Below are 22,425 nucleotides of genomic sequence, written 5' to 3'. Positions count from 1 at the left end.
CAGCGCGACGGCGTTTCAGGCTCGTAAGCGTGCTCAACTAGCTCGAACCTACGGTGGTTTGCCGCAGTGTGTGTGCCTGCTATGCTTTCTAATGCATGGGTTATGCATATTGTGAGGTAGAGGCCACAATTGTCAATATAGGCACTAAAAAGCCCATATAGTCAAAATAGGCATTAATTATAGGCACAATAAACTATTGCTTATAATGGCCCCTTCCCTTAGTTCATGCTTGATACGGACTCAAGGAAAAAGTAGGCACTTTGCCTAAAGTTCCGGTCTCTACTATAATTAGTGACCCCAGGAATTTTGATAATGGCAGGGTCCAATTAATGCACTATATCGGTGCTGCTTTAGTAGCACGGAGTATGCTCATCGGCTTGCTGCTCGTAAAGAACTACCGAGTCACGTAAAACGCATCCCCTGTAGCACGTTGCGAATGCTACCAGTTGGTTGGAACAGCTGCTATTTTGTATTTGCCGCCTTTGACTAATGCCCTGAACAGCCGTTTAGCGCCGCGTCGAGCTCGTCAACCGCCGCGCCAACAAGTGGTGGCTGACTGCAATGTAAGCAAGGAGAACAAAATAAATGGGAAACAATGCGGCGGCCTCACCTCGCCTTGCTTTGTGTCGATCACCGCCCCAGCCGCATGTGACGCGAGAAGTATTGATATGCCATCCCTCGCCGACCGTGTCTTTGACATTGTGAGTGGTTCGTGTGTGTGTCTGGGTTCCGCGTGAGCGATACTCCCGCTGAAAAGCAGCTGAGTGCTGTCAGCGGCCGCTGCATACACGCAGATACGATGGAAGTGAGTGTGAGCAAGCACCGAGCAGTGATCGTTTGGGTTGGTCGCTTACGACTAGAAAAATGATATCACAGAGTGCATAACAAAGCTGTGCTTGTGTCGCGGGAGACCGGCTGAGATGGTTATGCCATCAGTGCCGTTCAGACGCGCGAGCTCAAATGTGTTTAAACGGCATGCAGCACGACTCTGTCAAAGCGTGGGTATCCTCGACGGTAAGTTGTAGTTCTAGTGTTGTTATTCAGGGTGTCGCATTTAATCTTATCACTGTAAGTGTCGCCGTCGTCGTCGCACAGGTTCCTTCATTGTTTATTCTGGCCGCTATTGTGCGGCACCAGCGTCACTACCGTCTTGTGCATCTTTGTTTCAGCCGTAGGCGTGCTCAAACAAGCTCGCAACTGGCGAACGAAAAAGCGCAAGGGTACCCTGGACACCAGCGCGCTTGCAGCGGACAGACCTCATGCCGACCAAGGTGGGTGCTGAAATGGCCGAGTTGGCTATGTCCTCACGTTTTCTAAAAGGCAGCGTGTAGACTTTACGCGCATTCGCATAAATACACTGCAAATGCACGCTGTGTCTGCAAAGTTCAAGCAGTTTGTGAACTTGATCGTTAGTTCACCCAAACGACTCTGGACCAAACAACCCGAGCAGTTCACTTTGTACCTCCGCAGAAGTTTTTCTCTTGCTCCTGCAGCTCTACAACTGCTCTTGTACACGACATGCATTCACCCTCAACTTGAATATGCGTCTTCAGTGTGGAACCCTGGTCACTCCATGTTAATACCATGCTTTGGCGAATTCAAAATTGTGCATCCCACTTCATTCTTGGTAACTATCACCGCACATCCAGTGTAACGCAGATGAAGTATAGGCCTTACCGCACTACCCACTCGAAGGAAAAACACATGTCTCTACCTCTTTCACAGAATCTAATATTGTAATCCCGCTTAGCACGCCATCTGGATAAGGCCTTTATCTTACATCTCGTCTCTCCAGAACCATCTCCAGAAAGTTTATGTTCCCCATTCAAACACCATTATGCATTCAGCCTCATTGTTGCCCAAAACTTGCAATGATTTGAATCGCATCCCCCATTCAATAACCTGCTGCAGTGGCTCAGTGGCTAAGGCGTTGCACTGCTGAGCACAAGGATGCGGGTTCAATTCCCGGCTGTGACAGCCGCATTTCTGATGGAGGCGAAAAGCAAAAACACCCGTGTGTGCGAGATTTCGGCGCACGTTCTTTATAAAGATCCCCAGGTGTTCAAAATTCCTCCACTATGACGTGCCCCATCGCTTGCATTGCGTCGGCGCGTTAAATCCTACAATCAATCAATCAATCCCCCATTCAGTAACTAGTGTAGTCAATCAGACTTTCTTGCAAAATGCGTTGAATAATTTAATCATGTCGTAGTGTCATACTTTCGTTTCATTTTTTCCCCTCCAGTTCCTTGTAGGGCGTGCGGAAATGCAGTGTGGTAAAATGGGGTTTATGTGACCTTCTGCGCTGCTGTTTTGTTTGTTTTGTATGAGCATGCATGGCCTCTGTTCAAAATTATCTGTCAATTGGAATAGCCAAAATGATTATTTTGTCCCTAGAATACACGATGACGCAATAGATTGTTCAATGTACCGCTTCTTGTTCTTGTGTACGTGTGCTGTCAGAATGAGGGCCTCTTTTCCGTCCCTGTTCCTTTTTCTTGTTTACTTTTTATCAGCTTTTAGTGGAAAGGCTAGCCACTGGTTTGTTTTCTCGTTACTTGGAAAGTTTTTGCGTTGGTATGTGAAGCATAGAGGATTCTATTTGTGTGCCAATGCTATCTTTTGTTTACATGTTAACTGTGCACTGAATTCTAACTTAGTCAAGTTAGCCCGTGTGAACTTGACGTCCTTCACTAATGTTCTATTTGAACTTTTCGTGCTTGTATAGTTTCTTTCTTGATTTTTATTGCCCTTCCCTTATACAATGTATTTTTACCCTGCGAGTACAATAAATAAATAAACAAGTTAACAAATATTATACGTCTCATGCAGCAAATTAAATTGTTCTCGAAATTACTGCCGGTGGTTGGTTACTTTTTTTTTATTGCATGTGGCTAGAGTGAGGTCAAGGTGGAAAACATTATTATTTCCCTAAAGAAATAGTTCACGGCATGTGGTGCGCGAAGGTGATAGTGCCATGTATCGATCACTCCAACCTCATGTCTTTTGTCAAGTAATCAGGTTGTGTTGTTCAAATATTCGAAGCGTAATCGTGTCGTTTCCCCGATTTGCAACTTCGTATGGGAAAATGTATAAATTCTTGATAAAAACGGTTGCAGTTGTTTGTTAGCTGTCCTGCGTGTCTTTCTGATTTGTGCACGACGTTTGTTCCACACAGGGTGCTCATCCCCCTACTGCACAGCAAGCAGGGCATGAAAGGGACGTTTCCAACCTTGGGCAAGATCTCAGTGACTCAACCTTCGAAAACAGCGACGAAGTACCAAAGAAACTTTTATGCCCTGTCTGCCAAAAGGCTTTTGGTCGCAAATACCACCTGGTGCGGCACTTGAGAAACACAGCCTGTTCTGGGGAACAATCTTTTTCTTTACCATGTCCTTCCTGCGGCAAAGTGTTTTCCTCAAAGGTACGTACACTTTCTGCACATCCTTTTGCATTATGCATCTGACAGGTATGGTCACACCCAGATCAGACGAGTTCGAAGGGCCCTGTAAAATAATTTATATTGGTTGAAAACTCAACATAGAAGGTCCCAAATGATAGAAACAATCTTTAAGCGGGTGTTCAGACTGTTTGATATGGGTAAATAATTCCAAATAGCCAAATTTCAACCCATTGGTTAGAAAAGTTTGACAAATCAATTAGACTGTACAAGAATAGTTTTTCTAATCACAGGGCATTAGTTCTGTTGCTTGTACATGAGATTTCACATTATTCAGTGTAAACCATTAATTTTTACGAAGTGAGGCATTGCGGAACGTGTGTCTGGATTGAATACTGCTGCAAGCTGCCACGAATTGTGCCGTGAATATTTATAACAACATTTAACTCTTTCGTTACCGCAGGAAATTGACCAATTTTGAGGGGTCTAACAAAACATTTTTTCTGTGCTATACATATTGGTTAGGCACACATTGCAGTGACATAAAATGCAGATGATTCTACAGGCTTTCCAATGACACCAGTTTTAATAATGTTTTCATAAAAAATAATTGTGAAAAGAATTATAGAATTCAAAATTTTTGTCCAGGCATCAAAGAAAATGAAAAAAAGTAAGTTGTGTATAATAAACCACCAGTAGTACAAAAAATTTAGAATATACATTTTGTGGGCAAACATTTCAAAAACCCATCCTAGAAAAAAAATTGAGTTGCGTGGTTTAATTTGTCAGTTATAAAAGAAAATGTTAGCCTGCATGGTTCCCGTGCTGTGTGGTGAAGCCCAACCACTACTTCAAATTTTGCTATTTTGGATGGTTCTCTAGAAGAAATCTGGTAGTTTGACATTATTAAAGGCCCCAGTTAGCCTCCGCATGATGTAACAACACTTTGTCAATGATTATGACCAGCACAATATTGAAGGTAATCAAGCGATGCGAAAAAATCCGCTTAAAGTTGAAAACCAAACTCTGGTGAATGCTTGTTGACGTTCTGATGATCACTTATCAGCCAGAACTTTCATTTGTGGTTTATTATCATGCTCTGATTCGCTATGGTAGCACTACTTGCAGGAGTCGGGTAAGATACGCTAGAATCGTGCACAGCAAGCTTTCACCAAGCCGCCGTCGTGCTATGAAGCGAGTTCAGCACTCCGGGCTTACTACATTGCAGCGCCACCTAACAATTTCGAAAATAAACAAATTCAAGGCTATTGGAGCCTGTCAGAATAGACAGTTCTACTAAGCAGCGATACTAGACCTCCGGAAATACCCTCGTATGAAGCCGAAACTGGCCGGTGAACAGCTGGCGGTGTTCAAGGCCAATTGGAAGTATTCTCCTTGTCCGAACTGATACCAGACGACTTGGTGTTATCTTTTGACTTTCAGCGGAAGCTGTTATCGCAGAACTAAGGCATAGATAAAGTGGAAGCACGAGCGGCATGCTTGTTTCGAGGAACAGTAGCGGGCAACGGAGGCGTCATGGCAATAGCTTGTAGTTGGGTAACTGCGTAGTAGCGCTAAATATGATTTTCGCAACGCAAAAACAAAACCGAAACTGCTGGAAACTGGCTGAAAATGTCAGGCACACTTGCTAAACATGCGGGGGACCATCAGAAATAAGCTTTGGCAGAATAAAGCTGCCCTTTCTCCGAACCGAAGATCACTAGTGAATAGCTGGTGTCATTTTCAAGTAACTATCACCTCTCAATGCTGTCGGATTACAAAGTTGATAGCATTATTTGGTACTTGACTTGCCGGGAGCCTTTAGACAAAAAAATTACACCATCTTCCCGTAGGGGAACCCTGAATAGTATGCAAAGCAGCCATGGGGTCGACTGAAGTTCCCATTAGTTTTCAGTTCGTCGTTTCCGTTGACGTTCAGCTTCGCGTGCCTTCGTTGTGTCAGTAGCTTCTTGACGTAGTTTGAATGAGTGAAGGAAATAAGGCGCATTCGTAGCACATGCTCCCGTTGCAGCCAGAGAGTCGTGGGATCGTAACCGGGCGCCACCTAACTATTTCTTTTTATACTGGACTGCACTGACGTCAGCCCAAGCGCTGACGGGGCTGAAGAGACGCGCATGCGCAGTAGAGAGCGGACGGCGCACAACGACAACGAGGGAGGAAGGGACACAGCCCCTGGCATGAGATGCTTCGCATCTAAAAAATATTATGGTAATGCAGCCAAACCACAATCTGCATCCTTTTTTGTGAAGTGCAGCAGCCACGCCCCCTTCCTCAAAAACACACACACCTCAGCTTGCAAAAAACGCCGTCAAAAATATCAATGTCGCCGGAACGGGAAAATTTAAACTGATTCTAAAAGTGCAGTGGCTAGACTAACCACTGGCTGCATTAGATGTACGAGAAACAACTACAACATGTCGAAATAGGCATTATAAATCATCGATCACCGGGGATCGATTTGAATAGGCGTGGTAACGAAAGAGTTAATTGCTTTATATCCTGCAGTAGCTGGAACGCAGTGTGTATGTGGCCAAGTTTTAGGCCACTCCAGATCCTCGAAAAGCTGCTTGCACTGTCGAATCGTTTCAGGCAAAGCTGGACCTCCACACCAGGACTCACAGCACGTCTGACAGTGACCAAAAATCTTCTCCACTTAAGCGCTTTGAGTGCACAGAATGCAAGCGTCTCTTTTGGTCGCGGTCTCAACTGGAAATCCACAAGCGAACACATTCGGGGGAGCGACCCTTCACGTGTGGCGAATGTTCCCGAGGCTTTGTCTCCCTGGGTGCCCTGAACAAGCACAAACTCTCGCACCAGGAAGAGAAGCCGTTCAGCTGCCCCTACTGCTCGGCCAAGTTTTCGCTGAAGGGAACACTGAACAGGCACATCCCCACCCACACGGGGATACGCACCCACAAGTGCCCCCACTGCCCCAAGGACTTCATCCAGGCAGTCGCGTTGCGAGCTCACCTCTTCAGTCATACGGGTCTCAACGGCTTTCCATGCCACATCTGTGGCCACGTGTTCTCGCGCAAGTCTCGCCTTAAGGAGCACGTGCTCAGTGTACACGAAGGCCTCAGGCAATTTGCGTGCGACACGTGCAGCAAGAAATTCTCCCGCAAGGATGATCTCTTTACACATCAAGATCATGCACATGGCTTAGCGAGGAAGCCGCTAGGTGGCCTCAACACAAGCAAGGGCCGTTTCACGCTCTTGAAAGCAAGTTCAGGGAGTTTGCTGCCTCCTTCACAAGCTTTTGCTCAAGAAATTCGTTTAGGAGACACTGTGATAACTCGCCAAACCGCACCAATCATGCTACAGGAGCCAGCCAGTGGAACTGTCACCACAAATGTGAAATCTGAACTCGCACAAGTCGGTAACGGCACACATCTGCCGCTCAGTACATTCCGGCATACTCAAAAATGCAAGGACCTTTCTAATGTGCAGAAGTCATGTACCAAGCAATCAAGCATGATGAGCAATCATGATAATGGCTCTTCTGCAGCTCTTTCAGCTAAAACCCAATTCCAGCTTCCTCAGAAGCTTTGCACGGACAACTTAAGCACAAACTTTTGCATGGTAGAAAATGGTAGCAACATTCCGAAACAACTGAAAGCTGATGTTTCGTTGCATTCGTTGTATGGAAGCGGCATTTTTTGCAAAGCTGATGAGGCGTCAAAACAGTTTGATACCAGGTGCACTAACAATACACCTCCAGTAGGACAGAAAAGTTCCAGTGATCTCCCAAAACGCATTGAAGAGTTTCTGTGCATTCTCATCGAAAAACCAGTACTGGAAAAGCTTGGTTGGCCGAATTCTCCTCTCAGTGACCTTCTGGAAGCAGTGATTCGCCACTGTGGCTGCAGCCCATCACAGTTTCATTGTGACACACCCGAAGATAAACTCAGGGACAACTGCAAAGTACTTTTTACTAAGGTCCTTGAAGACGATGTCGCTGGAAAGCTCCTTGATAACGAGGAGACTGTCGATGTAGTACTTGACAAGGTTCTGGAGCTGGCCAGGTTTGAAACATCCTAAGCCTTGCAGCGCTTGAATTGTGCAATTTCTATGAAATTGTACGTGTTTTAAGTTGGCTTGTTCCATGGTTATGTAGTTATGTAGCTGAATATTGATGAATACGGGCGTTGTTTGAGGACAAAGTTAGTGTAACTACATAGCCATGTGATTTTACTTACCCTTTCTGTACTCTGTCTGAACTATTTTCGAGGTAGACCAGTGAAATAGTTGCCGAGAGGGTGCATGATGAAAAAGAAAAGGCATTGCAATGTGTTTAATCTGTACTGTGTATATAATATTTTGAATTGAGACTAATGAAATTGTTGCTAAGAAGGTTCGTAATGAAAAAGAAAGCTGAAAAAAGGATCACAGTGGGTTTTACATTAAGCTGCGTAATGCAGTGCGTTATTTCTTTTCTGGAAATAATCTCGCTGTAGCTAATAACCATTGTTTTTCCTCATCCATGCCGCATAGTACTAAAATGTGGAAAACGTCCTTAGGGGTAGAGTTGGGAGTGTTCTGTGTTTTTCCCGGCGGGTCCTGAGGCAATAGTTGTCAAACTAGACATACAGTCGAACACGGATATATCGAACTCCAAAGGGATCGCGAAATAGCTCGATATATGAAAAATTCGATATAAAAAATATGGGCTCTGAGACCTCACCTATGGCGGACGATCACTTACCGATCGGCGCATTCAAAAATAACAACTAATTCTGCACTCACGACGCAACAGGACACTTTATTTCCGTGAAAAAAAAACGCTGATCTTGGCCTGCTTCTTCGTCCTGGAAATGAAATTAAAGACGCTGGTCTCAATCTTCTCGAGGCTGTCCAGGTGCGACAGCCCAGTTCCTTCCATCCCCAGTTGGCCTTGCGCCATTAACATCCAATCATCATCATCACTTCCATCCATGTCACCGCAACAACGGCGAATCAAGCTGAACGCAGCGGCCACTTCACCCGTGGAGTACGATCGTGTAGCCGCCTCCTTGTCCGGACGATCTTCGCCACTCGAGCTATCGGCCTGGGCTCCTGCAACCGCAGCTACGATATCCTTGTCACCGAGGCTCGCAACAGCCTGAGAATTGGTGTCAGCGTTCGCGAAGTCGTCGGCAGACACTCCGGCTGGAACAGCAGCCGGGAAAAGGGACGAAAACTCGCGAATCGTGTCGCCCATGCACTCGTCGTCGTCGTCGCCGTCTTCGCAAGCTTCGGAAAGTTCGGCCGTCACAAAGCCTGCCTTCCGGAAGCAGTTGGCCACGGTCTCCTTCTTCATGCCGTTCCAAGCGCTTGTCATCATATGTATGGACCCCAGCAGGTCAACCTTCAGCTCGGTGCCCACGCGGAGGTTCCTCAAAAGCCTATCGAGGAGTCGCCTCCTGTACCCGACCTTAAACAACTTAATAATGCCCTGGTCGAGCAGCTGCAGCCTGGCTGTTGTGTTCGGGGGCAGGAACTTGAGCGCGATGTTTTCGAGCTCGCAGGTGGTGTGGTGAGCCGAGCAGTTATCCACGAGAAGACAAGCATGACGCCCCGACTTGCCCAGTTCAGCGTCCCACGCTTGCAGCCATTCCGTGAACAACTGGCGCGTCATCCACGCCGCTTTATTGGAGGCGTAGCGGATGGGGAGCTGCTTACAGTTTTTGAAGCAGTGGGGTGACCTTGCTTTGCTGATCACGAAGGGCTGGAGCTTTTGAGAGCCATCCATGTTAGTGGCGAGCAGAACGCTCGCGCGCACTTTGCTCATCTTGCCTCCATGACATGTGGTGCCTCGAACGTCGAGTGTCTAGGCAGTATTTGCCAAACAGCCCCGTCTCGTCGGCGTTGAAAATTTCCGCAGGACCAAACTTCGCGTAGATTTCTGGCCATTCCTTCGAAATCCACTGTTGGATATCTTGGCTGCTGACAGCGTCGCTTTCGCCAGAAAATGTTTTTGCCAGCAATGTTATGGCGGTTTTTGAACCTTTGTAGTCACCCAGTGTTGTCGTCGAAGTTTTCTTCTCCGAGTTCGGCGGCAAACCATCTGGCCTTAGCCATTAGCATGGAGCTATCCACTGGAATGTTCCTGCCGCCCCGGATCTCTAAAAACCACACATAGAGAGCCTTTTCAACTTTCTCGTGGGCAGGAGCGCGCACACGACAAACTCCGGACGTTCGTTGCTCCGCCGCTTTTGCCTTTATGCTGGCCTTGTTTTTTAACAGGGTACTCAAAGTGCTCCGCGGAATCCCGAAGTCGTCTGCCACCGTCGACTTTTTCCTTCCCGCCTCGACCCGCTGAATGGCTTTGAGCTTTGTCGCAAAGTCCAGGTTCTTGCGCTTCTTGACGTTGGCTGGGGTTGCAGCGGCCATTGCTGCCGCGTCGGTTCACAACCACCCAGTCACCCGTGTCACGAGACGTGCACACGACGCCTGCACAACTAGAAAATTCCAGCAGTACGCTGCGCCTTCGCACACCATGCACAACACGCACGCAAAAGAAGAACAGCGCGCACGTACCACAAGAAGTTTGAAGGTAACAATTCCAAGGCTCTCTGAACGGACTCCAACAAACTGCTCGCGATGGTCACCTCCGAGAGAAACAGTGATCTACGAAAGGTGCGGGACAGCTCGCCAAACAGCAGCAACAGCAGCAAAATGCAAAAGGAGGAAGCCACCAGCGCCTTTGTTCCCTGTTCCCTTTCCCGAGACGACATCGTGGGAAGACATGCCCAGAGAGAGAGAAAAAAAACTCTTTTCGGCAAGCCGGAAGACGTACGCAGCTGGAAAAAAAAAAAAAAAAAAAAAAAAGGACGTGCGCAGTCGGGGCATCCCTAGCCTCGCACTGTTACATTTTCCGAGTGTTCGGGCTTGTGTGCCTAGAGAGATTTAGCATACCGGGCTCCATCCGCTAACGCTATGGTGGCCGGTAGCGGGGCCCGACTGGGCAAGCGCAAATTCGTTCCGTAGGCGGGATTAGTTCCGCAAGCCAGTCTTCGCCATGCCCGCGCATTCCTCCACATCCTCCTCAACCTCAATCGGGGGTGCAGCGACCGTCGAAGAGCACCTTCCAGCTCGCGCGGCGTTCGATATACCCAATGTCGGGAAAAATACGGTTTGATATAAACGTACGAATTCCTATACTTTTACACAGAATTTTGAAGGGGATAATTTATCAGTTCGATATAGACAATAATTCGATATACCCATGTTCGACTGTAGTAGTAAACTAATTTTGTGGAGGTCTGCATTGTGTTTAGAAGTTGTAATTTGAAGTTTGGCATTAATGACATTCCTCCAACATTCCCTTTATGTCAATTGTGCATTTAAGATTGATGTGCAGTGAACTTCCATTTTAAAACATAAATTAATATGATGTAGATACCTCATCAAACTTTTTAGCGTAGATATTCATAGAATTTTGTTGTTGCAGTGCAAAGAGAATGCTTATTTCCATGCTAGCGCATTCAGCTGTGGACTTTGCAACTGATATCGACATGTAGACTAAGCGGGAAAGTGGTTCAAAAATTTCATTGGGATCTCTGCTTTTTGCATTCTCGCCTATAAAAGGCTGTATGTGCTTGCCATGTTGCCACATATCCATTCCAAATGTGACTCGGCCGTTATACACTGTAACATGTGCCCTTCACCCTTCACCGTTTACACAGGCTGTTTACAAGGCTGTGTTTTGCTCATTCCTGCATTCACTCCTTATTGTAAGGTAACTTTTTGCAGGCATGCGAATCACTGTTACATATCATGCTGCCTCACTAGATACTACATACTGAACTTAAAAATTTTCGGGTAACTTTAGTCATGCAAGCATTCCGTACTTACTTTCTTTTGAAAGGAACAGGGAGTACTTTACAGGAGCCCAAGTGAGCACTACGTATTGCTTGTTTGAGTTGTTTAGTGTCACTTGAGTATAGTAACTTTTGTATTTGTGCTCAATTAAGCTGATGTCCTAAACTGCTTTGTCACCTTGTGTGCTGTGTCCGATAAAATGTGCTCTCAAGCAAGTGGAGACATGATGGGGAAGAAAAAAAAACTCAAAAGAAGCAGTTGAGAAGGATGTATTCACCGTATCATGCTCTTTTTTGTTTGTTTTGTGCCCTTAAATTGTTACGTAGCGTATCAAATTTCATCACTCTGAAGAAAGCCACCAACATCGAACACTGTATCAGTTAGTGGGTTTACATGTGAGTTTACAGTGGGTTTACATCTGAGTAATACCCCGGCTACACCAGGATCCAAATGTCATTTGACTCAAATGGGGTGCTTCGAATGCCATTCAGAATCCGCCGTGCTACACTACAATTTTGATGGCATTTGAAAGCTTTCACAATTGCTCACTGTGCTGTAGTGGCGCTGTTGTCCCACCTTCCGGTTTTGTACTATAATAGAACAATCAAATTTAGGAGCAGTGGAAGGCAGTAAAATGATATCAAATTAGAAAAGACAGCAGTTTTGACTCTAATGTGGTGGCTGTTTGCATAGTTTTTTTTTTCAGAGTGTATGAAAAATATGTTGATTTCATATTTTAAGTAGATGAACAGTAAACAAAGTTCCACAAACAAAAATATTTTGTTTGTTTTATGTACGGAAGTATTATATTTTTTATTGCCGATTGAAGATTGAAGACGCTGCGTGCAAGAGTGCTAGAAATGGCATTTGAAATCCCAAATGTCTCTCTCGGAGCTCATTTGGCTCGAATGTCATTTGAGCCGAATGGATATCAAAACCAAGTGTAGCAGCACAACTTGGCATTTGGTTCAAATGACATTCGGATGCTAGTGTAGCAGGGGTATAAGCTGGTTGCGCACTCGTAGCTAAGCATGCCTAGTGCTGTAAGCAGATTGAAAATTTTGCAAGAGTTTCTGTGATATGAAATGATCAAATTGTGCTTTGGGAAATAAATTTTTTTCCCTGAAATGCCTTCTTCACTTGAGACTATAGCATTCTGCTTAAATTCTTTTAAAGGGACACCAAAGTCACAGTACAAGTTGCTCAAGATGAATAGATCAGCTCACCAAGAACACAAATGTACCACCTTACGCGTAGCTTTTTTTTTTTCTAAATAAGGTAGAAGTGAAAAGGTGAAGACAGGTACCGCCGCCACTGGCTATACCGCGAAACTTGCACTGGAAGTGGTTAAAACACTGACGTGCACGTCTTTCCTGGCTGCTGCTGGATAGCGCTACTCGTCCATGCTTGGGTTGGCAGTACCGCTTTTCGAGGATGCGTGCGAGCTACGCACAAGTGCTTAAAAAGGACAAAGTGTTTTTCCTCTACAAAGCGTCAACACTGATCACCGGTCCCATGAAGGAACATTTTGCCGAGTGGTCTGAAGCTGCAAAAAATGTGGAAGTTTAGGAAAGCACAACTGATTTGACCGAAACTGATCAAACCAATCGGTGCATGGTAGCGTTGTATTCTGTTGCTTCTATACCGCTATACATCACTGCTGCCTCGCTTTCTTCTGGTTTATCGTGATGCAAATAGCGGCTGCAGTCGCAGTTTTCATCACGTTTGATTAGCGAATTCTCTGCCATTAAGGCATCTTTCGGCACCAATGCTAAAATTGCTACGGTAAGGTTAGACTTTCGTTTGAAACAAACTTGCTCGTTGCTATCAGTGTCCCTATACGGAACTGCTAATTCATGTCAATACAAAAGCTAAACGAAAAATATGTTGGTTTTGTTTCTCTTGTCTTGTTCGAGAATAATTGTTTTAGTACTACGTTTTGGATAACAGGCACATGCCAACCAATCAGATGTCAGACGGCTGTAATGCATTTAAAGAAGTAGAGACATGGTACAAGTTTGGTTCATTCTAAAGACTGCATTGACCCCCCAAAAATGATGCCAATAATGATGCAAACTTCCAATAGCTAAGCTAGATAATAAGGAAATCAAACAAAGCAGTGGTACCCCACAAGCCATGCACTCGCCGGTGCTTCCGGCGTGGCAAAGATTTAATTGTGCAATTGGCAGCCTCCAACCAAAGCCTCAAAATTTCGACCTCTTGAAAACACTCTTTCCGTAACTCAGAAAAAGAAAGCAAGATGCAAAATACAACAGCTGAAATACACGCGTGGACCCCGCGAGCGGTCAGCAAAAATCGGCGATTTTGAAATCGAGGAGAGCGCGGCCATTAAAATGACGTTGCAGGCATAGAGTTTCATACAAATATATTAGTATGAAGCTCTATGGTTGCAGGCGGCAAGCGAGCGGCCGGACGGTCAGCAGCTCGGGAGCAAGCCTGCGCGCAATCTCCACGCGCCCACGGGGCAGCAAATGGGTGAAGCGTTCGCAGCAGAGCTCGACCAGTTCCCCAGCAGCTGCGTGGCTGGCCAGGGGAAGAAGGCCCCGTCGGCCGGAGCGTCACAGGCGCGTCATGGCTGTTTACGTGATCCGCTGGCAGGTGCAGCGTGGTCTGCGGCGGAGCTTTTTTTTAACGCTTCTGACTGATTAATGAGGCGTTTCACGGGGCTACCACTCGTGTCCCAGCTGATTTGGTGGTATTTACTACACATTAAAAATAAATTTGGTGGGGCCTTTAGTTCCATTTAACAGTATCAATTGAATGCTAACACAACTGTTTTTAGTACTCGCTTGTACATTATACAGTACTTCCACAGCCATATCTTCCCGATATTCGGATATGCGTTATAGGAAAACTGCACTCAAGAGGAGGGGGAGGAGGAGAAAACTTTATTTAACAATGAAATCGAGCTGGTTAGTGAGCCGGGTCCTCAGTCCAGGACAAGATAGTAAAAGTAATTTTCATCGATTCATAGAACGCCATCTCGTGTAGAGTAGGATTTGTTCTTCGCGCCTGGAACAGTTGTGAATGAGTAAAGAGTTGCTTGGAAATATTAATCGGTTGCGATTCTTGTAATATCTGCAGGTATACTATTTATTCCGTTATTTAGCGAGTATGTCATGCCTTTAATACCATTAGTCATGCCATCATTGTTCGGGTTGAGAGTCAGTTCGTTATGATAACGATGGTTACGATAGAAATTCGGAGTACGCAAGCCGCCTTCGTGTACTGTGGACAACGTTGTTTGGGGCGCGATCGCGGTGGCGTAGCACAAACCTTCTCATTGTATTTGCATGTGAATAAACAAAGCACGCTGCGGATATGCACTTTCTTGCACGCAGCCGGAATGAAAGCCAATTTGTGAAGGTAGGAATGTATGCCATACAACCTGAAGAAAATATCCACAGTATCTTTGTGAGCGGCCTCTAAACATTCCTAAACCTCCTAATAAGACGTTTGTGACGGTGCCGAAAAATTAAAACGTCGGGTACAAAAAAAAAGCAAGAAACATTAATCTGATACAAGACAACAGCAACGAAAGAAATAGAAGACAGTCGTTTTATTTCCTGTTGTGCGATGCGCGCGTGTAGGGCCCCGCTGCAATTGGTACGTAGCATTAGACTTGATTCTTCATAAAAGCATCTCAAAAATATTGCAGGAAAGCCTACGCATTTTGAATACTTATCGAGGAGCCCTGCGTGCTGATCCTCGCGAATAAGCTAGAAAGGACGAGTTACACACGCTCTTCTGACCGATGCTCTGAAGAAAGTGTTCTCTATCTCCTCGTGGGTTGCAAACTTGTGGGGGATACAGCTTCAAATTATTCAGATGCGTCAGAAGCTGGTAAAGTAACTTAATCACTATAAATACTCTTTAATGTACTACAGCAACAAAGCGGGCGATTTCTAGCCCAGACACTGCCGCCCCTCACAAGCGGAGTGTAGCAGACGACAGTGGCGAGAGTCCCTAAGCCGACGTCAGAGCCAGGGGGCGCCACTCAAGCATCTCACCTAGAGTTCCTCTATCCTCGGTATTCAATGGCGTGGAATGCATGCAGCAACCATGGAGGAAAGAATACTCAGGAGAGGCCCCTAGCATCCCAATGCATTGCAAAAAGTGTGGAGGAAGTGACGTCATTTTTTTTGAGCCCTTGGACAATGTTGCTTACTTGTTTACAACTGCGGCGGCCAAATTTGGGCAAATGAAACGGACAAATTTTTAAGGCGCTTGGTATGTGGCTGCCTCGCTACGCTTGCAAACCAGCGCAGTCGCTACGACAAACGTTTTTAGTTTAGGCCAGTTTGAAAACTCCGCCGTCGGAGGCGGCTTAACTCATACCCCGGCCGCAGCGGCGCTTACGTCGCGTCGAGATCGGCGGAGCGAGCCGCTGCCGCCGCCGGCGACCTGCCGGGAAAATCCCCTTCGCTCAGCGTTGGCGAGAGCCACAGTTCGTTTTCTGTAAACTTTGTGTTTCTTCGTTGTGAGGTGAAGTGAAATTTATCGCTGCTGAGACGTAGCGCGCAAAGACCGCAGTGCTGTACCACCCCAAAAAATGCTCCCGTTGTCTGCGTTCGCCATCCCGCGAGCCCGTTGCTATGACGACGACAAACGCTACTTTGCCAGACTTAAAGGAGTACTGACACGAAATTTCTCGCTTTCAGTTTTTATGCTGTAAAGAATACCTATTGGCCCAGTAATTACGAAAATCGATCCGAAAGCCGTCAGCCGCCAACACAGAATTAATTATAGCACGTTTATTGCAACCAATTTCAAATTTGGTCGCCGCGCGGGAAAATGGCCGTTCGAAAGCCAGCCTGCAAGCGGGCCAGCCTTACGTCACGGTCTCACCCGTGACGTCAGGGACGTTTTTGTTTCTCCATGCGTTCGCCGCATCGTCTGCTACGATTGCACATGGTCCGCCCTCGCCCGCGCAGTCGACATGTCGTCTGAATCGTCAGACTCGGATGAGTCGCTGCCACCCGACAGACAGAACAACTTTATTTGGCCAGGCGATTAGGCCGGCGATGTCTTCGCCGTCGTCCGTTTTTTAATATCACTGCGGCTCGAACCGGCGCAGACCGTGATAGCAGCAGCTTGTCGCCACTCTTCTGATCAATCTGATCGCGAAAAAGAAGTTCCACATGCGAGAAAGTAGATGTTAGTGTGTTGAAATATTGTGCTAGGGGTTGTTATCAGCGCTGAATTTAAAAGTGGCGTTCAGATATTTGCCGCGATGGTAAGCCTACGCTGACCGGCAGCGGAGGTTCGGCGCTCCGACCCAGCACTGCCGGCACAGCGGTGCGGCGAGCGGCCGATAGATGGCGCCACCTGCGCGCTAGAATCAAAACAGGCCGCGGCAGATGTCCTGGTCGCCGATCGCTGAAACGGAGATTATTGCCAAAATAAAGCTCCATATGCGAAAAAGGGGATGATAGTGTGGTGAAAAGTTGTGTAAGGGATGGTCATTCGCAGTTGTACAGATCTCAGCGATCAAATAGTCGCCACGATACCAACGATAGTAAGCCTAAAGTTCCCAACACCCAAGGTGACCCGTGCAACCCCGAGCCCGCTGGCTTGGGCGACAGTTCTAGCGGCCGCCGCCGTGCACGAACTCAGTCTTAGCGCTGCATGTCGTCGCGTGGAAACTAATGCATCTTGGCGTCGTCGTCGATTTGCTCGGACAGGCTTCGCATACCGCGAGCTTGCCATAGCACAACTTGGGCGAGCTGGGCGACGCGCACCGCCGCGTCGCCGCGGTGCCCGTCGACATCGCGCACCCCGCGGTGCCGGCACCGCGCAGTTTTCGGCACCAGTGCAAGGGAATACCATGCGCCGGCCACGAACTGAAGAGCAAAGACGTCGAACACGCAACGTTTACAAGCATTGCTCACACAGCTACGCCCACGTCTCCTGCCCAAACGAATACCACCGACAACAGCAGCGCAGGATATCGTTTCCGGTTCCGAAAACGACTATATGACGTCACCCTGAACCGGCCAGACACGCAGGCCGATGTTTCGTCACGCCGAAAGCGATTTCGCTAGTGCTGCCGATTTGTGAAAGCTCGCGGTCTGGGCAATCAAAATCGATTTTAGATGTGATTCCGGCCTCGGATCGCTGCAAAAATTTCTGTGAGGCATCTGTACAAACTACTGAAGCCAATGATATCATTTTTTGGGCGTCAAAATTTGGTGTCAGTACTCCTCTAAGAACTGAAAAATCGTCCTTCTATCTCAAAAACGAAGGCCGTTCTTCGATTGAAACTTTGGGTGAGGGTTAGAATGGGCAAATTGAAGGCGAAATCAACAGCTTAGAACATGACATCGCACCGAGGATCTAGCGACGAAGCTGTTTTCGCTTCGAAGCGGGAGGGCAGGGCGGCGCCATGTTAGTCAAATCAAACCGGAAATAGCAAAGGATGATGGGATAGAGTGCTGGGCTCCATGGGCTCAAGTCATGGCGGGACTCGGCTTCGCAAATGTGACGTCAGGGCCTCTCCTAACCTTTTCTTTCCTCCATGCAGGCAACCAAGTGTGCGCCGCCATATCTGTGGCCAAGCGTCTGTTGCTAGGCGACGTTGTGCGTACGGCCCGCAGATCAGGCACCCCTCATCTCCTCCATGCAACCGCGGGAGTGCGCCGTCACTCGTTCGTTACGTCGGGCTCCGCGGGATGGCGGTACTTGTCCGTGCTAAGCACGACTGTGAAACACATGGCTGTGTTTCACGTTACGAACTCTTCGCCGAACACAAAGTATTGCCTCGAGTTCAATGTGAGTGTGATTAATAACATCTCTGTTTACACCACCGTTTAGAATTGGATTGGAACGGAGCAGATGACGCACGCCGGCTTTATTTTTTTTTTCGGCGTGCGGACGCAGTGGCCCAAGCCGCGCCGTGTCCGTGGCGCATGGGCCATGTCTGTGGCCGTTTCTAGTGTTGCCAAGCGAAGAAATTGACCGCTAAACTTTTCAACGAATACCACCTAGCTGTAACAACGCCTGCTAAAGTAGCATACACCCCTGTTTAACAAAGTGCTCGCCAATGACCCACTGCGGGTGTGTGTACTTCCGGGCATGTATCACTTAGCTAGAATGACAGCAAAAACTGTGTGCACAATAGCTTAGGCCTCAGCAAGCAATCGCTCAAGAAAGAAAGACGGACGGACGGACAAACGGACGGACGGACGGATGGATGGATGGAACTTCATTTGAGCCATTGATTGAGGTCGCCGTTGAGGCGGCCTCCGACGGGGTGGTCCCTTATTCACAGGGCCCATAAACGGCCAGCACCTCCAGGCCCCGGGCGGCCACTAGCGTGGGTCGTTGCGGCGGGGCTGGACAGTAGGATCTCCCATCGCTCTTTGGGGGAAGGAGGTAGGGGGGTGTTGGTTGGGGATGGGATTTGTGGGATGGGGGCTTTGAGTGACGTACACTCTGCAATGACGTGTCGCAAGGTGCCTTTTTCTTGGCGACAGAAGGGGCATGTAACGTCTGCAGTTTGTGGTTGCCACAGAGTCGTTACTGAAAGATATAGAGGTCGCTTAGGCTTTGTTCATTTTGGGCACTGCCGGGCTCAATTAGGCGTGACGCACCGGGTACTCATTAGGGGCGCCGTTACATGGCCTCCGAGGCTGCCAGAGCCCATTTCGCCGATAACGACTGAGACCATGCATGCCCGGTAGTTATCGAATTGATTGTCGGCCCCTTTCGGAAATGAAGGCGTGCTGCAGATTGCCAAGTATATTCTCTTGCGAACGTGAGACATGCAAGAAGTCCTGCTCGGCATAAAATATCGCACCATTAACTTCCTGCGTCGGAGTCAACCATCTTTAATACATCAAAAGAGCTCTTGGAAACTATGCGGTTTGATCAAACGTAACATCTTAAATGTTGCAGCACCGTAGGCGCTCGTGCGCTCAGACGTTGCAGTGCTCTGGTAGAACCATTGGACTGCCGGACGGACAACCGAAGGCCGTTAGAAATTCCTCCCGATTACGCAGCGCTGCATTCCACCGGTGCATGGACTCCTCCGGTGCTTCATCTGTAGATGTCTTCCTCTCGCACGACTGCAACAGGAGGTAGACGAAGAACAGTTGGGTGGCACTGGCATTTCGATGCTGTCCTAGGTGGAAGCGCATTTCCTTGTGGCGAGGGTCGAGGGTTCTGAGGAAATGGCTGTACGTGATGCGCAACGCCGTGGCATCTCGCAGACCATTTCCCGAAGCGTTGTCCTTGCCGAAGCACTGATGCGCCTCAGCGATCCTCGCCGCGGTGGCATTGTTAAGCCACCGCTCGGCAGGGTCTGTCGAATTGCCCTCTGCGAAAAGCATGTCTAGAAGGCACTGGCTAATGCGAACGCCAGCGCGGGCAAGTTCAAAGTTGTAAACGCGATCAAACAGTAAAGTAGCGTTAAAAAGAAGCGCGGGGATATACATGGTCCTTGGCTTGCGTTCGTACCAGCAGTTGGCGCTAAATATAGAACGGGCCCACCGTGCGCCGTAGCCGCGGGATAACGACGACATGAAGCTGTACTCGTGCATGGCGGCGTACGATTGCAAAGGCTTCCCGCCGTCGACGGACGGCGCGTTCCGCGCGTACTCGTCCACAAGCGTCTGGTTGAAGATCCAGGTGGGAGCCAGTGTCTCGAAGCGCGTCTTGGAAACGACGTTGCGAATGCCGGCCCTCGCCTCCTCATCGAGGTACGGCATGGTGCTGACGCCACTGAGGAACTGTTGAACTATCTCGTTCACTAGGTCCGTAAGCTGCGTCACTGGGACGTGCACAGTGAAGTTCTCCAGGGCAACCCGTTGGAAAAGCGGAGATAGTGCTTTCTCAGCCACGCGAATGCAGACCTTCCAGCGCAGATCGCCTTGCAACCGCTTGCCGTACAACAGCGTGGTGTAAGCCTCGGCTAAGCCAGATTCCGGGATAAATGCAGCCACCTGAACCATTAACCGGACACCCAAGAAGTTCATCACAGTGTGGAGATCGGTTTCCTCCACAAGAGCAACAAGCCTGGCGATGAAGTCGGGGGACTGAATCGAAACCTCGACCCCGGGTCTACTGTATGCGGCTACTGAAACACCATCAAACAATTCGGCCAGGAATACCTGTAGCGCGGACGCTGGGTCGAGCGTTCCGACCCTGGCATCCTCGTCGTTGAACTGCGAGGAAAGGTTTTCAACGTCGCTCGCGAACTTTACAACGTTAAGCGTATACACTGGCGGGATGAACATTTTACGCAGCGCTTTGAAGCTCGCGAATACAGCGGACGTGTACAGGCGAATGACCTCGTTGATGTCCATGCCGCTGACCGCCATCAGCGTCTCTGGAGGCCCGATGGAAACGATGTCGTTCTCCGGCGAAGTGGGGTGAGAAACGACACTGACGCTCGCCAGCGCTGCAGCGCCAGTCCTTCTCAGAAGCTTGGCGGCTGTTTTCCAAACGGAAACGCTTCTCCGTACGGGCGGCGTCAGGGGAAATCCGTCGAGGGATACTTCGGACATGAATTCGAGCAGGCCGTCCCATCCAGAATCCTCAATCAGCCTTGCGTTGACGCAGGCGTTGTAAACGCCGTGCAGCGATTCGGTCACGGCGGGAAAACGGAGAGACCGGCCCTCAAGGATCATGCGAACGTGGCCTTCCAAGCAGCCCACATAGTCGTCGTCCGAGGAAACGGGGAGGTGCCCTTCTGCGACAGGAAACTGGTTTCTCCACCGGCTGCAGACGAACATGTAGAAATTGTCGCACGGGTCGAGCTTCCAGTTGAGCAGGTCACTAAGATAGGCTGCATCGCGCCGGCAGCTGAGCGAACTGCACGTCGTATGCGGCTTTTCTGCCATATCAGGCGACTTGCTTCTAGGAGTGAAAAACACAAGCGCCGTCACGCCAGCTGCGATGACAAGAATCAGCGAAAGGGGATAAAGGCAGAACTCTTTTTGAATCAACAGAGGTTCGTCGCCAGACTGACGCACGCGAGCCGAGCCCACTTGATGCGTGAGGCTTGCCGCACTTAGTGTGGAGGTTACTTGAGCACAGCGGAGCGCCTGGTCGTTCCAGTCCCCCACACTTTCGCAAAGCGAATTGTCTTCCGAGAGAAAATTTTGCCCGTTCTCTCGCTCGGCCGGATCTCGGCTTACATGAAAATTCGTCGACGCTAGCTTGCTGGTGGAGCGTGTACATGTTTCGACGTCTCGTATTAGCGTTTCTGGCACGTCAAAGCGTCCAGCAACAATGCCGGCGGTGCCCGGTCGAGTGCAGTACACATGAGATTGCATAGTGCGAGAAGCAATGCAAGGCAGCCAATTCGAAGACCGTATGGGCCGCCTCGAAAAACCTGAGTCATGTTTTGCAAGTGCTGCATCACTGGTTATTGGCGTGATGTCGTGCTCCACCCGTCTGTTAGCGGCCTCTACGCAGTTGCGAACGTAACTTGGGCTAGCACCACGAAACTCGGAGCCTTCGCCTACATCTGGCATCTTGGCAGAATGCGTTTGATGCATCCTAAGAGATATATCGTTACTGCCTAGTTGTTTCGGCCTTGACACCACAGGAAATCGCGATGTGACGCGTGATGCAGCTTCTGGCATGGCGGAAGTGCACCGACCATAGCCAGGTCGGCGCTCAGAGTTGGCGCTGTGTGAATCCTGGTGTAAGGGCGCGTCGTGGTTCTTGACAGCTTTCATTGTCGATGCATTTGGAGCAGTCGCCTGGGGGACGTTGCACGTAACCTTGTTCACCAGCTCTCGCTCTGGGCGCTTATTTTCAGAGCCCGGATGCCTGCTGTCGTGAGAGGACTCGTTCTCAGAGAGCTCAGGATCTGACGACTCGATGCGATTGCTCTCGGACATGGGACTTGCACACGACGATTTCCAAGGCGCTTGATGGTATTTGTTCGCGTTTTTGGACAAAGGCGGTGCGTCGTGTTTATCAGCTCGAAGCAGTGGCTCTAGTTTACCAAAATCGTCCACTGTAGCCTCGCAATGTCTGTCTTCAGAAGGTTCAGGCTTCACAAGCATGACTTGGCGCGCTTGCTTTTTCGAGAGCTCAGTCGGTTCGTTCTGTGAAGGTTTCCTCTCGGTCGCTTTCGAAGGTACGGTCCTGGTGCACCTTTCTGCGCAGGCAGGGCTAACCTCGCGGTGTGCGGTCTCGCCCTTGCGTGGACCAGTTGCGGGAAGCTTCAC

General features: G+C 48.6%; 2 protein-coding genes across 4 annotated transcripts; one reads left to right on the top strand and one right to left on the bottom strand.

The window, feature by feature from the left end:
• The first annotated feature begins 530 nt into the window (after positions 1–530).
• LOC144178157 (uncharacterized) lies at positions 531–12,349 on the top strand. Of its 3 annotated transcripts, none has more exons than XM_077705735.1 (4): positions 531–701; positions 1,170–1,271; positions 3,179–3,424; positions 6,011–12,349. In XM_077705735.1, the coding sequence occupies exons 2-4, from the start codon at positions 1,260–1,262 to the stop codon at positions 7,457–7,459; spliced, it is 1,707 nt and encodes a 568-aa protein (XP_077561861.1). In that variant the 5' UTR covers positions 531–701; positions 1,170–1,259; the 3' UTR covers positions 7,460–12,349. The 3 variants fall into 3 exon arrangements, with proteins under 3 accessions (XP_077561861.1, XP_077561863.1, XP_077561862.1); XM_077705737.1 differs by having other exon boundaries at positions 531–805; XM_077705736.1 differs by lacking the exon at positions 531–701 and adding an exon at positions 813–1,014.
• Positions 12,350–19,158: 6,809 nt separating this feature from the next.
• On the bottom strand, positions 19,159–22,092 carry LOC144179203 (neprilysin-1-like). The gene is made up of 3 exons (XM_077707465.1): positions 21,849–22,092; positions 19,733–21,134; positions 19,159–19,588 (listed from the first exon to the last, which is right to left on the bottom strand). Exons 1-3 carry the CDS (start codon positions 22,090–22,092, stop codon positions 19,159–19,161), a joined length of 2,076 nt encoding a protein of 691 aa, XP_077563591.1.
• Between the last annotated feature and the right edge of the window lie 333 nt (positions 22,093–22,425).

Source organism: Haemaphysalis longicornis, unplaced genomic scaffold, assembly GCF_048455015.1.
Source record: "Haemaphysalis longicornis isolate Haplotype H1 unplaced genomic scaffold, Haemaphysalis longicornis Haplotype H1 scaffold_4, whole genome shotgun sequence".
In the NCBI taxonomy this organism is placed as follows: Eukaryota; Metazoa; Arthropoda; class Arachnida; order Ixodida; family Ixodidae; genus Haemaphysalis; species Haemaphysalis longicornis.
The sequence above is the reverse complement of the archived record's forward strand: the minus strand, read 5'-3'. Positions and strand labels throughout refer to the sequence as shown.